This window comes from Galendromus occidentalis, unplaced genomic scaffold, assembly GCF_000255335.2.
Source record: "Galendromus occidentalis unplaced genomic scaffold, Mocc_1.1 scf7180000077128, whole genome shotgun sequence".
NCBI classification, from domain to species: Eukaryota; Metazoa; Arthropoda; class Arachnida; order Mesostigmata; family Phytoseiidae; genus Galendromus; species Galendromus occidentalis.
The window spans coordinates 31,385-43,484 of record NW_003805116.1 but is presented as its reverse complement, the minus strand read 5'-3'; the positions used below and the strand labels follow the sequence as shown (position 1 = coordinate 43,484).

The 12,100-nt window shown below is 51.4% G+C and overlaps 2 protein-coding genes across 2 annotated transcripts; one reads left to right on the top strand and one right to left on the bottom strand.

The window, feature by feature from the left end:
• The first annotated feature begins 6,562 nt into the window (after nt 1-6,562).
• LOC100905816 (general transcription factor 3C polypeptide 6) lies at nt 6,563-7,397 on the top strand. Its single transcript, XM_003741183.2, has 4 exons — nt 6,563-6,590; nt 6,716-6,749; nt 6,891-7,068; nt 7,182-7,397. Exons 3-4 carry the CDS (start codon nt 6,922-6,924, stop codon nt 7,386-7,388), a joined length of 354 nt encoding a protein of 117 aa, XP_003741231.1. The 5' UTR covers nt 6,563-6,590; nt 6,716-6,749; nt 6,891-6,921; the 3' UTR covers nt 7,389-7,397.
• Nucleotides 7,398-8,277: 880 nt separating this feature from the next.
• LOC100898114 (uncharacterized) lies at nt 8,278-9,397 on the bottom strand. The gene is made up of 2 exons (XM_003741212.1): nt 9,224-9,397; nt 8,278-9,127 (listed from the first exon to the last, which is right to left on the bottom strand). The coding sequence occupies exons 1-2, from the start codon at nt 9,376-9,378 to the stop codon at nt 8,278-8,280; spliced, it is 1,005 nt and encodes a 334-aa protein (XP_003741260.1). The 5' UTR covers nt 9,379-9,397.
• Nucleotides 9,398-12,100: the final 2,703 nt, after the last annotated feature.

Genomic DNA, 12,100 nt, shown 5'->3' with positions numbered 1-12,100 from the left:
CAAGCATCCGGGGCCTCGTGATGGAGGAGATTTTGCAAGGGAGGGGGCAGGTGACAGCCTGGTTCCAGCAGAATCCCGAGGTGCGTCGCGTCGGTGCCTTTGCAGTTGCGAATCACGCCGCCAAACTCTGAGGAGGAATTAGTCCAGAATGAGGCTTGCACCCGGGCGCTAGGGCAAGTTGAAGTTTGCCCTAAGAGTAATGAGGAGGAAGCCTTAACTTCAAAAGCATACGATGGGAAAATACGAATGTTCAATTGAGCCTGTGACCCTCAAATAAAGTGAAGACACCTGAACGATATGTGAATAGTCGTCGAGCTAGCATCAGCAGATGTTCCGAACTTCGCCACTGTCCAGGAAACGGATGGGCCTACCGAGTAGCCGGAAGAGCTCGACGATCAGTGATATAGCGTCTATAGGCATTGGAGCATCTCACTCGAGTGCATACGACTGCGATTGATCAAGCCGCCGTCGCTAATTAATCGGAAGGAAATATATTCGAAATGTGTGATACATTCTGCGATTGGATCGCGGTGTTCATTTCCCCTTGCATTCCCGTAGCGATTCCCTTGCCGGAAACCTACACGAGGGAGTTCTGGATTCTTTTTTCCCCCAAGCTGGGCAGCTCGGAATCCGAACTGAAGTCGAGTCGGATTGAGTCATAAATCAAAATGTACAGTCGGACCCGCTTATAAGAGAGGCCTCGGGGAACCGTGAAAAGTCTCTTATAAGCGAGTTTCTCTTATGCGCGGAAACACCCAATCGCGGATGAAATGGCTGGAAGTTGTAAATGATGAACCTTTCTTCACGGGCCCGCATACGTTAGCCTAAGGCGCGTCTAGAAGGCCTAACAAGCAGTCGCAATCGGGAAAAAATCGTTTCGCAGTGAAAGTGCTCCGACCTGTCTCTTAAAAGCGAATCCTTCAATATGGAATCCTATGAGAAGGGGAATCGTGACGAGTCTCTTATGAGCGAGTTTCTCTTATAAGCGAGTTTTCAAGTCTCCTATACGCGAATTTTTTAACATGGGAGACTATGGGCTCGGAAACTGAGGAATAGAATCTGTCTCTTATAAGCGTAAGTCTCTTATACGCGTATCTCTTGTGAGCGGGTCCGACTGTATTGTTAAAAGCGGAGTCTTGAGATTGAGCCTTCCACTCTCAGGCTACCACTCGGTGCGACTTCGATACAGTCTCACGATTGGATTGGATTTCCTCACGCTGAAATCGACCACGGAAGGCTTTCATCGAGCCATAATTGGATCTCGCGAAATGACCTCAAGCGCTCCTCCGGCTAATGAGCGATACTCATTCGTCAGACCAACTCGGTCGCCTTCCGATGGGCGAGCAAGATTTTCATCTCGAGAGGCTGCGAGCTCCATATAGAGAGAGACTTTGCCTTAAAGCTGCCGCGATGCGCAGGAGTTAATCAGATCACTCGATGCACTCTACTTAGCCGGCTCGGGGTGCAGAGCAGGTACCTCCTTCGCAGTCGAATCTGGATCGCCCAAAGGCATATAGCTCACACTTCGAAATGAACGGATCAGTTCTTTTGATTCTTCTCGTTGGAATTTCCCCCGAAGTGGCCAATGCAGACACAACTGGAGTCTTCGACTCCATGCAAAAATGGATATTTCCCTGGTCCTCGTCATCGCAGCAAAGAAGCTCCGATAAGTTGGATGGGAATCAGACTGACCCGCGGATACTTATCGTCCCGACAGTGAACGCAAGCACCGTTATCACGAACAGAACGAACGATTCCATAGAAGCAATCTCAACTCCAGAAACTCTTGTAAACGGAGGAAATCGAAATGGGAGCCTTCATGCACCTAGTTCAGTTGGCGCATCCGATGGGAAGCCCACCGAGGAGCGGAAACCGCCGCATCATCAGCGCTTCATACCTGACTTGCCATCGACCGCGAAGATCGCGGGAACCCCTGCCAAGGCAAACAGCACTTCGAATGGATCGTTCGGGCACTTCTTGTACGGCGGTCTGTGCTACGTGGGTTTCGTACGAGAAAAATGCTGAACAAACGGATAGAGCCAGATGTCCCATGAGTACCTAGTCCATTCTTGGTTCAAATAAAGATTCGACCGCGCGTCGGAAAAAACCTTCCAGATCTCAATCATTTGTGCCATCGAAGTCCGGTGTACTCGAAGCATTTCCCTGGGGAACCAAGATCTGACCGGCCCCCACGAAGGCTCCCCCTCTCCGAGCGGACCTGATTAAGATTCACATTCACCTCTATATGGGTCTACAATTAACTTCCCGTAGCGCAGATCCCCATTATTCAGAGGAACTCGCAACCTCAGAATTCTGACCGAATCCGGGCAGCGCACCGTTCATCAGACCCTTGGGTCAATAAGAAGTCGGGCCCACAATTCCGGAATTTCCCTGAAACTCAGGAGTCAGGCTCCGATTCGAGCGCCCAAACAGAATGTTCTCGGGTGAGAGCGCACAATCCCAGCTCGAAGATGTAAACGCAAGTTCAGTCCTAGGACGTTAGATAAGGCAAACGCGCAAGATGATAATTCCTTCATGCGTCCGGAAGGATTCGGCCCAACGCGTCAGATGCGACGTATGTCGCGGAAAGTTTTGCTTCCGGGTTTTGTTCCTCTCTCGTTTGAATTAGGCATGCCTCGCAATCACAAAGAAATGAGTGATCGACGCTGAGGGACAAGCCCGAAGCTCCCGGTCACTACTATGAGGTTGCCGAAACGTGACCGCAAGGAAACTGTCGCACGATCGCGAGAGTGAGGCCAGCGAATTTGAGTCTCTGAGATTTAGCCCTCCTCTCATCCTCGATGAAGATCGCGATGGATCCTCAGGTGGCTGCCTCGTCCTGGCTTAGTAAGAACATCGCTGAAGAATATTCTGGATAGACATACTCGACGAAGCTTCGGTATAATGAGAAGTCTCCAGAGACATCGAGCCGTTTCAGACGATCTCTCTGTCTCGAGAACACCCATACCACACGGACCCGCCGCACCTTCCCGGCAACGCTCTCCGGGTGCGACGTCGCGCGATGATCTGAGAGGAGAGTTCGGCGATTGTCGTATTTATAGTAATCGATGACGTCTACGAGGGGATGAGGGAAAAAAGATACTACATCCGAAAGCCCAGTTCCGGAATCGACATGCCCGGGGTAAACGCCAGTGAGCCAAGCTTCACGTCTGCAGTGATAGTTTCGAGGAGCTGAGGGAGTGCCGACTTCGAGAATAAGCAATGAGTCGCCATGCATGAATTCGAGTTCACTTGTGGCTTTCTGGGCCGAAAACTTCAGATGAGGGTTTGCAGTCCCCGGGATCCACCAGAAATGTTTCCAGATCTTCGTCCGATGACTCCAACTGTCACCTTCCACGCCAAGCGCCCCATTGTCGATCAGCTATTCGTGGGTCTTTCGAGGAGCACGGCTTCTCGTCCGGATTGCTCCGTCATCATGGAGCTCCGGCGAACGTTTGATCCGGGACCCGTCGGCGTCGTCCTGCCAGCAGCCTGCCTCTCGTGAGGCTGACCGAGCAAGCTTGCGAAGAACAGAGAACCCGCAAGACCCTTCATATTTCAGTCTGTGGCCGTGGGAACGCTTTGCTTCCTCAGAGAGTTCGCCGAATGTCTTTTCCGCGAGTTAGGGAAAATAATTGACTAGGCTCGCGGAGACGAGCGGGCAGGCGACTCCCTCCTCCCGAGGATCTCATTTCGAGTTCAGAAAGAAAGGCAATGCCAAACTGCCAGAGTCGACGGCTCTTCGCATCTCAACAGTAACCCTGGCCGGCTTGAGCTGATTAATCAAATCTCGCATATTCGGCTTCAACCACAGAGGATTCAGCCTTCCCCGCCTCGGTTCTTACTCCCGAGTTCTGGAACGCGGGGAAGGCGCGAAAATTCGTGCAGTCACGATGAAAGTTTCAGTCATCAAAATATCACTGTCCGAGAAATAGAGGATGCTCATCCGCAGATACTCAATTCGTCAAGTTAAGCGTTTGCGGAGCGATCCGACACGGTGGGTTTCTGCAGCCCTCCTGGTCAATGACACGCGCGCGGAGTCTGAACTCTCGACTAATTTCGACATTGCATTCCTGTGAATGTTAGAAGAGGAACCCGTGAAGAAAAGAACAACTGCCGCTCCCGATCAGCCCTGAGCTTCTTCAAATGAGCGACCGCTAGAACCACTGCCTCTGATGATCGAGTGTGAATCGATCAGAAGTTGATTGGAGACAATCGGCGTATCGAGCGACCTCAGCACTTTTCGTCCCTACTAAGTCTGCATTCCCGGGGTAGAATGATCAACCATCGCACAAGTTGAGTCGTCGCAGCTGCCCCCACCCAATGACCCGGGACGATCAATGGCGAAGAGAAACCTCACCAGACGATCGGCTTCACATCAGCTTCACATGGGTCCGTTCCCCATCTCTTGTTGCGTCTACCGATGCGAGTTGAGAAATCGAGCGAGAAAACAAGAACATTCGCTCTAGGTGCACATAATTAGGCTTTTTCGAGCAAGTCGAGCAGGATGCGATAGAACTGAAAGAGGTCCGCGATAGAATTGAGCGAGGACCTTCGGTATAAAAACGGCGAGGTCTTCAAGAGGTTATTCACAATATCCTAGCAGAACAGACTAGCCAGCCGAAATGAAGTTCCAAAGCATTCTCTTTGTCCTGATGGCCTTCTCGATGGCAGCAAACACAGAAGCATTTTTCTTCGGCATCCTTTCGGCGAAGGCCAGATGGATTTGGAGTCATGTGAACCCGTTCGGTTCACCCGATGCACTAGCTCACCGTGTGGGCGAGGAGGTGATAGATATCGGTGATGCCCTCAGCGAAGTCCCTTATTCATCTGCTAACGAGTCACTGAATATCGAGGATGCTGCCGTTCAGACTGTGGATGAAGTGCAATCTCAACCGGGAGCCGAAGGCGAGTCCCCAGTCCAGGAGCTTCAGGTCCGACGAGTGGTGCCCATCGACACTGCCCCGACGGATGAGAGCCCTCTCATTCTTCAGAAATCTGACGAAATCTCGATAGACTCTCCCGACGCAACTCCGGATAGAACTTCAGAGACCGCAGCTGAACCCAACGAATCGCTCCGCGGACCTACCGATGGGTCGACAGACGGGCTCGCCTCGAAATCGGAAGCGGAGGAAGATGGCAACGTCGTAAGGAAAATGTCCCTCAGCGATTTCATATACGGGAGACACAGCACCTACCCTCCCACAGTCTACCTGCACGACGATGGCGAAGTCTATCCAGTCATTGTAAACTAACCGAAGAGTCGTGTGAATAAACCCCATATCTATTTATTTAATCGGAGCGCAGATTCTTTCGCTGGTATCACTTGATGATCTCGCGTCGAGCTCGACGGAACTTCAGAGAGGTCCTCGCTGCTTGCTTGCTTGTGACCCGGTTCGTATATCGACTTGGCTAAACTCGAGAGCTGAGTATGGAGACGGAGATTAACTCGCGATAAGAGGGGCCCCTCTCAGCGACTCAAGGGAGTCGCTCGAGTGAGATCATCAAGACGACAGCGGCTTGAGACTTGAGAGACGGAGCTCGGGGGTGGTCTGCGCTCTGTTAGCATCACCAGGTTGTCAGGGTTCCCCACATTCTCCAAACTTCGACTCCAAAAGGTTTAAAATGAGCGGTGATGGAGCCTCGTGATGAGATTAGCTCCTTCTGAAGACCTTCACAGGATTTGTATGGCCCTGGGGTTGGAGCTCGGGGTGCGCATCTTTCTTTCGTCTCATGAAGGGTGTCTCCTTCATTTGATCACCATATCCTGCGCTTCATCAGACCCAGATAAAAGATACGTATCTATCGTAGAAACTCGTGCTTGAGGACTTGACCTGTCCGGCCGAAACTGTTCCTGTACCCGAGGTCCGTTTCTTCCGGAGAGGGATTCTGAATCAGAATAGAATGTGGGAATCTTCGGGGACTTGGCCGCAGTCTGTCTTACGATGCGCATGGGCGCGAGGAGCCTTGCAAATCGTTTACAATGATGGAGCATTCCGTTCGCAGAGGACTGCTGCTCCGAGTCCTCGGGGGTGAATTGGAAGATAACGACACTGAACCATTCTTTGATGTCCGTCGGAATCATCAAGAGGCATACATAGGGGGAGGAGATGATCATTTCGATCGGAAGTCCATGTTGGGGCTCTATCTAGAATAGCACCTCTCTGAGACAAGGAACTGTTCGGGTTTCACAGCCACCCCGACGAAGACTTTTGAAACACCTTGAACACCTCTCGATGCTTGCCCTATCAGACGAGGGTGCGGATGAATGGGGAATGCGGTCTCCGCCAGGTTCGAGGGATGAAAATAGCAGGAGCAGGGGGTGACTGCATTCCTAGGAAAAATCGTCCGTGCTGATCCATGGTATCGTCGGGTTCCGTTCATGGAACCTTGATGATCTTTCGATGGAGAAAATCCGAAAACTTCCGAGCGGACTCCATCGTGGAGTGCCCATAAACGCAGCAGACTGCAGAATTTAAGCGGAATGACTCGAGAGCTCCCTTCAAAGCTTTGGCGCGCATTTCCGTTATTGATGGCCGTAGCAGACGGATTCGGCAGAAGACTACATCTCATCAGCGCGCCAGCTGTAGGTGAGCTCTTGAGCGGTTTCACGGGCCGCCAGTCGAAATTTTGGATACGACGTCCGCATTAATCAATACATTCAAACTCTACGACTCGATTCCCGGGAGTTACCTTTTTATTCGATACCCGTCAGACGAAGATACAATCGCGAGCATTCGACTGCTGAGGTGAGGGGGAACAGTGTTTTTCTCGATTTATCCTCGGTCGATAAATATCGATATCAAGAGGTTTTCGAATGCGGCCGCGGAATCCTTGTTCTAAGGTCTTTAATAAGTAATACGTAAACTCCATATTCCGTCAATGTCTAGAGGCAGCTACGGTTCTCATCATCTGCTCACAATGGCTTCTGCTTCCTCTGAAGAATGGGAAGTGGTCGATGAGAAACAGCTATATCTCGAGCTCCAGGGGGTTGTCGACTTTCCCGCGGAAACTCCGGTTGATCGCTTCGATTTCATCAATGCGGACAGTCAAAAGCCCTTATTCAAGGTGACCCTTCAGCCCGATCATAATCATCGTTCCTGGGTACAATGAAAAGATCCCGCTTCTCATCCACGATTCTCGCCCCTGTCGTGACTTTGTCATTTTCCTGCAAATTCCAGATAGGAGATTTCGTCTACGCGGGGCGATACGAGGATACCGTGGGATCTCACATGGCTTTCCGCATCGAGAATTGTCCCGCAGCCACGGCCGACACGGCCCCTCGCAGGAAACTTCATTTCGCCGGTAAAACCGACAAAGTTCTCAAGATGGCACCCGCTTGCATTCGCCAGAAAAATAAAGAAGATCAGTCTTCCTGTGGGAGCTGACGTTGCAGTGGATTCGGCTCATTCTTCGCTCCTCGGAGAAATCCATGTCGAATTCCTCGACCACGCGTCGACCCCCAGCTTGGAAATGGCACCTAGACTTTCCACCTTCTCATGCCGGTACAGGCATATGTGGTAGGAGCGGGCAAGAATGGTTCATCTACGCGTCGAGAGCGACAACTTTCGGAGGAATCCTGTGGCTGCAAGAGATTCGAAGCGCGGAGAATTCCCTCTGATTGTTATCCGCGATGATGTCAACGATCAGATGTCCCTTCCTATGGACACGGTCGACTTCGGAAAGGGCCGACATCGCGCTTCTGGGACAGCTCGCTTCGCGAGTCAGCCTGCGGCGACGAGTAAATTTTCCTTACGGTCGATCAGGGGAGTAATACCGTCCGCCCAGCTATACAGCATTCGATGGATGACAGTAAATTTGAGGATGCGACCTCGATCGATACTCAGTCTGTCCGGGCGTATCCCCGTCTGCGCATAACTATGCGTCGATCCATGTCTGGGATTGCGAGAGCTGAACGATCCCGTCCGCGGGAGACAAGTCTCTCGATATTGCTATGTACAGAGGAGTCAGCTGGACGGGGAAGAGATCCAGATATGCCCCTTCCTATTGCTCCCTACAGATCTCCGCTTCTACGCCAGCCCCCAACAACAACTTTATGAGGGTTGTGTAGCATCGACGAGGTGTCTCGGCATCGGGATGTCTGTCATGAGGTTGACGGCGTCGAGTTCTCATGCACGAGTTTCTGAGGGAGACTGGAGATTCTCTCGAATATCCGACGTCAAGTCATGACATGGATGAAACATAACGAGCAAAACAATTTATTGCGCTTGGCAAAGTGTCATCATGAGGTGCGACTTCTAACGGCGCAGTCACGGACTACACTCCGCCGAGCCTCGATTTTTCATTAGCGACTTGGTGGAGGGTGACTCCAAACATGAGGATATTTGGAAAGGTCCGTGACAAGAAGTTATTGCTGAAGGCTACCGTTCGCCACACTTTGATGGTGAATCGTTCTCCGTCGCAGAGCCGATACATCAACTTGAGGTACAGAATCTCCTCTCTGATCTCGACCCGCGCTCTCCTGTTGAGCTCGTTGAGTACATCCCTGAAGAGCGAAGCTTCTTGATATGGTTTCTTCGCCACGCAGCAGAATAAGCAGAACCAGATGCTCACTAGGAGCGTACTAGGGCTAGCCAGAACTCGAGCTACAACGCTTTGGGAGACGCTCTGGAAGGCTTCGATGCACGTTTGAATGAAGCCGATGACAGTCATCATGGCCACCGCACACCAAGTCGCAAGCAATTCGGAGAAATCCATGTTCATGCCCTGACACAATCGGTGGGTCGAGGTGATGTCGCAGAATACCGAGTCGTTTCTGAAATAAACTTCCCCCCGGAGCTCCCGGATATTTTCCGACAATCTGAATGCGAGATCACAGAAGAGGCACATAACTCTATAGAGATACAGCTCTTGAAGCGAGAGCAACAAATAATCCACGAAGACATAGAACCTAAAGGCATTCGAGCTTCGGAAGAATGATTCCTCGCGGACGGAAAGACCGTAGAAGTGTGAGGCGAGGTAATTCTCCGGGTTGTCCTGCAAATGTCGATCGTTGCTTATTATTTGTAGAAGAGAAGACAATGAGAATCCTGCATAAACGTAGATCCTGAAGTTTTTCAATAATCGTGAGGGATTCCGCCGTCCACGTCGCGAGAGTTCCTCGTACCTGCAAAGAGCAGGAGGAAGCGAGGCGAAACACTCATGTCGGCCCATATCTATGGGAGAACATGGATAACGAGAACCACCGAAGCAATTGACTCACTTCGTGATCAGGTCACCTCTCAACGTCAAGATGAAAGTCAGGGTTACACTGGAAACCCGGAAAAAACGCACGAACTCCACGAAGACAGTCCTCAATGTGAACGGTTTCCCAGATTGAGAAATGCTGAGGACTGTGTGTAAATTGTACAGTAGCATTAGGAAAATCCCTGCAGAACGTTCCATTCGCATTTTGTCACCTCTTTGATATGTATAAGGAGTCGTCGTCAAGGAACTAAATCTTCTCGACAGAGTTCGTGAAGAAGTAGAGCTCCGCTCCGAGCGTAGCCTGTGCTTCAAGAGCAATGCCCCGAGCACGAGAAGGAGCTTCTATGCTCAAGTGGAGCACTCAGTCAAGAATCGATCAGGGAGTGGATTCATATCGTGGAGAGCAGAGTTTGATTGGTAAGTTCCGTGGCTGCCCATATTTGGAAGAGTCGCCCATCACGGGGGCAGAATATCGAAGCGCTTTATTGACACAGAAGACCTTCGTTTTGTGATGTTCTGTCCGCTCTCGAACTTAGTACAGCGCGAACTTCGTTTCTCCCCCTCGCTCGATGGGTACAAACCCCGAGCAATGTATCATCTGCACCCTGATCACCATCGAGATGCAAGAGGGTACTTCAGGGAGCGGGGAAGTCTGTATTCTGGAACATCGAGAGGGTAACTCAGGTCCGGCTCATTATTGGCTTGTCCGGCGCAGGTTCATGACTTTGACCGCGTAGAGCCGACGAGTTCTTCCGCTATAAATCCCGACTCCGGCCGGATATCGCCGTAAAATTCAGGGACGTATCACTCTCCAACTGAATACTGACTTTGTCTGCACTTGGTATGAGACATGAGTCCTTGATGAATTTTCGCTGGACTCGTAGGTCATGAAAATATTTCAATCCACCTCGAATCGAAACGATCTTCGATTTGTCGTTCGGCTTCTGGTCGCTCCGGGGACACGCAAGAAACTGGAACGAATGTATCATTCAATCACGACAATGGAGACGAGGCTCATTCATTCTCGTGTGACCGATCCCAGTCTCGCATGCTCCGAGCGACTTTCCGTCGGAATTGGAAGTCAACTTCTCAGCCAACGCACCAAACAGAATACGAATCCGCTCATTCCTGACAGTGTTCTGTGTCTCGTTTGAGTGATAGAGGAAAAAGCAGCTATTTTCGAGAGTCTCCCGCACCAATGGCCTGTTGAAACGATTGCAACTTCGCGGACCAAGCGAGGTAAGAGTCTCGTTTCCCCCCTCCTGCCTCGAGAATACCTTCTCAGCTTGTCGAATGAGCTCGCGACCGCCATCACCTAAGCGACGAAGACCCAATCCGTGAAATTGAACGCGAATGCCTCCGGTGATAGGATAGGAACCTCTCTCGTTGTACGAAACCTCATGCCGCATCCTCCTGAGAATGGCACTGGCTTCGACGGTTCTGCTGAGTCAAATCAGATGGTAGTACCGCGGATCAAACCGGAGACACCGTGGGAGATTCGCTGCGGAGAACTCACCCGAGCAGTGTAGCACACAGATTCATAACACACATATGCATATCTGTAGCATCCAGAAAGGAATTTGGGCTCCTCGTGGAGAGGCAGCTGCTAGAAGGATTCGAGAGCATTGGAGTCATTCTCCGGGGGTTTTCGAACCGCTCCGATTCCGAAATTCATAAGGGTTCGGAGCGGGGTGAGAAAACTGTATGAATTTGGAATGCACGGAATGCACCCTTTGGAAGATCTCGGGTCCGAGATCCGGACTTTCTCGGGAATGCGAATAGATGGGTTGCACCTTCCGTCTCTTGAGGCTTTGGAATCTCTCGGGGCTCGGCTGCGAGACATTTCCGAGGCGCAGCTATGCGGAGCACGATGGTGAGAGAGATCGGTGTTCTCAGCGCTCCATAAAACCAACCGCGCATACAGATCCGAAGTCAGTCGCTGGAAGCTGGTAGTCTGAGAAGAAACCGCAAGAACTCTAGAATGAAGCTCCGAAGCCTCGTCGTGGTTGTGGTAGTACTCTTTGGTACGGCACCTTGTGAATCATTCAACTGGAAGATAATCTCTGAGAGCATGAGATTGGTCTCTATCTTCAGACGCCCAAGGCCAACGATTACGATCGTCAGACCTTCTATTGCAATCGTGAGACCGACCACCATAATCGTGAGACCAAGCATCCCAAGCACCGAGGATCTTGCGCATGTCACGGATAACCCGGACGATCCCGTCGTTCCACCAAACAACGTCACGGAAGCTCGAGAGAATGTTCCTGTCCGCATTGTCAATGAAGCCGTGGTTGTTGATGACCAACCCGGGCTCCAGTCCAATCGGAGCGAGAAAGGAGCTCTGATCGAGCCTGTCGTTCTTATCGATGGAGATGCGAGTGCGGTCTCTCCGATATCAGTCAATCCGCCGTGCGATGATTCGGCAGAAATTACGGAAAACCCACTCGAAGCCTCCGAGTCACCGAAAACGGACACGGGAATCCTCGAGGATGCTTCCGCTCGGGTCATCGCCGTTCCACCTCCGGAAGTGATTGTCGGTGACCTACTTGAAATTCGATCGAATCAAAGCGAAGAAGAGATTCCGAACAGCACTGCCTTCCCGGAACTGAGCCCTGTCGTCGACGAAGTAGCGACCGCTTCCACGAATGTCGCTTCCCGGATTTCGGAGAAAGGAACCGCATCGAGCCATTCCGAAATCGGTGGGTCTCCGGCTCCGATCGCCTCAGCACAAATCGATCTGGTGGGCGAAGTTCCTGCCGAAATTACTCATAATCCGATCGGTATCGCCGTTTCACCGAAGCGCGCCTCGGGAATCTCGGGGAGTGCTCCAGTTCGGATCCTCGACCTCCCTTCCCCGAAAGTGATCACCGGTATATTACCCGAGATCCAT

Excerpts from the sequence above, each read along its gene's own strand:
- LOC100905816 (XM_003741183.2), top strand. The coding sequence starts at position 6,922 with ATGGCTTCTGCTTCCTCTGAAGAATGGGAAGTGGTCGATGAGAAACAG. Across the intron at positions 7,069-7,181 it reads GTCAAAAGCCCTTATTCAAG|ATAGGAGATTTCGTCTACGC; the intron begins GTGACCCTTCAG and ends TGCAAATTCCAG.
- LOC100898114 (XM_003741212.1), bottom strand. The coding sequence starts at position 9,378 with ATGCTACTGTACAATTTACACACAGTCCTCAGCATTTCTCAATCTGGG. Across the intron at positions 9,128-9,223 it reads AGAGGTGACCTGATCACGAA|GTACGAGGAACTCTCGCGAC; the intron begins GTGAGTCAATTG and ends TGCTCTTTGCAG.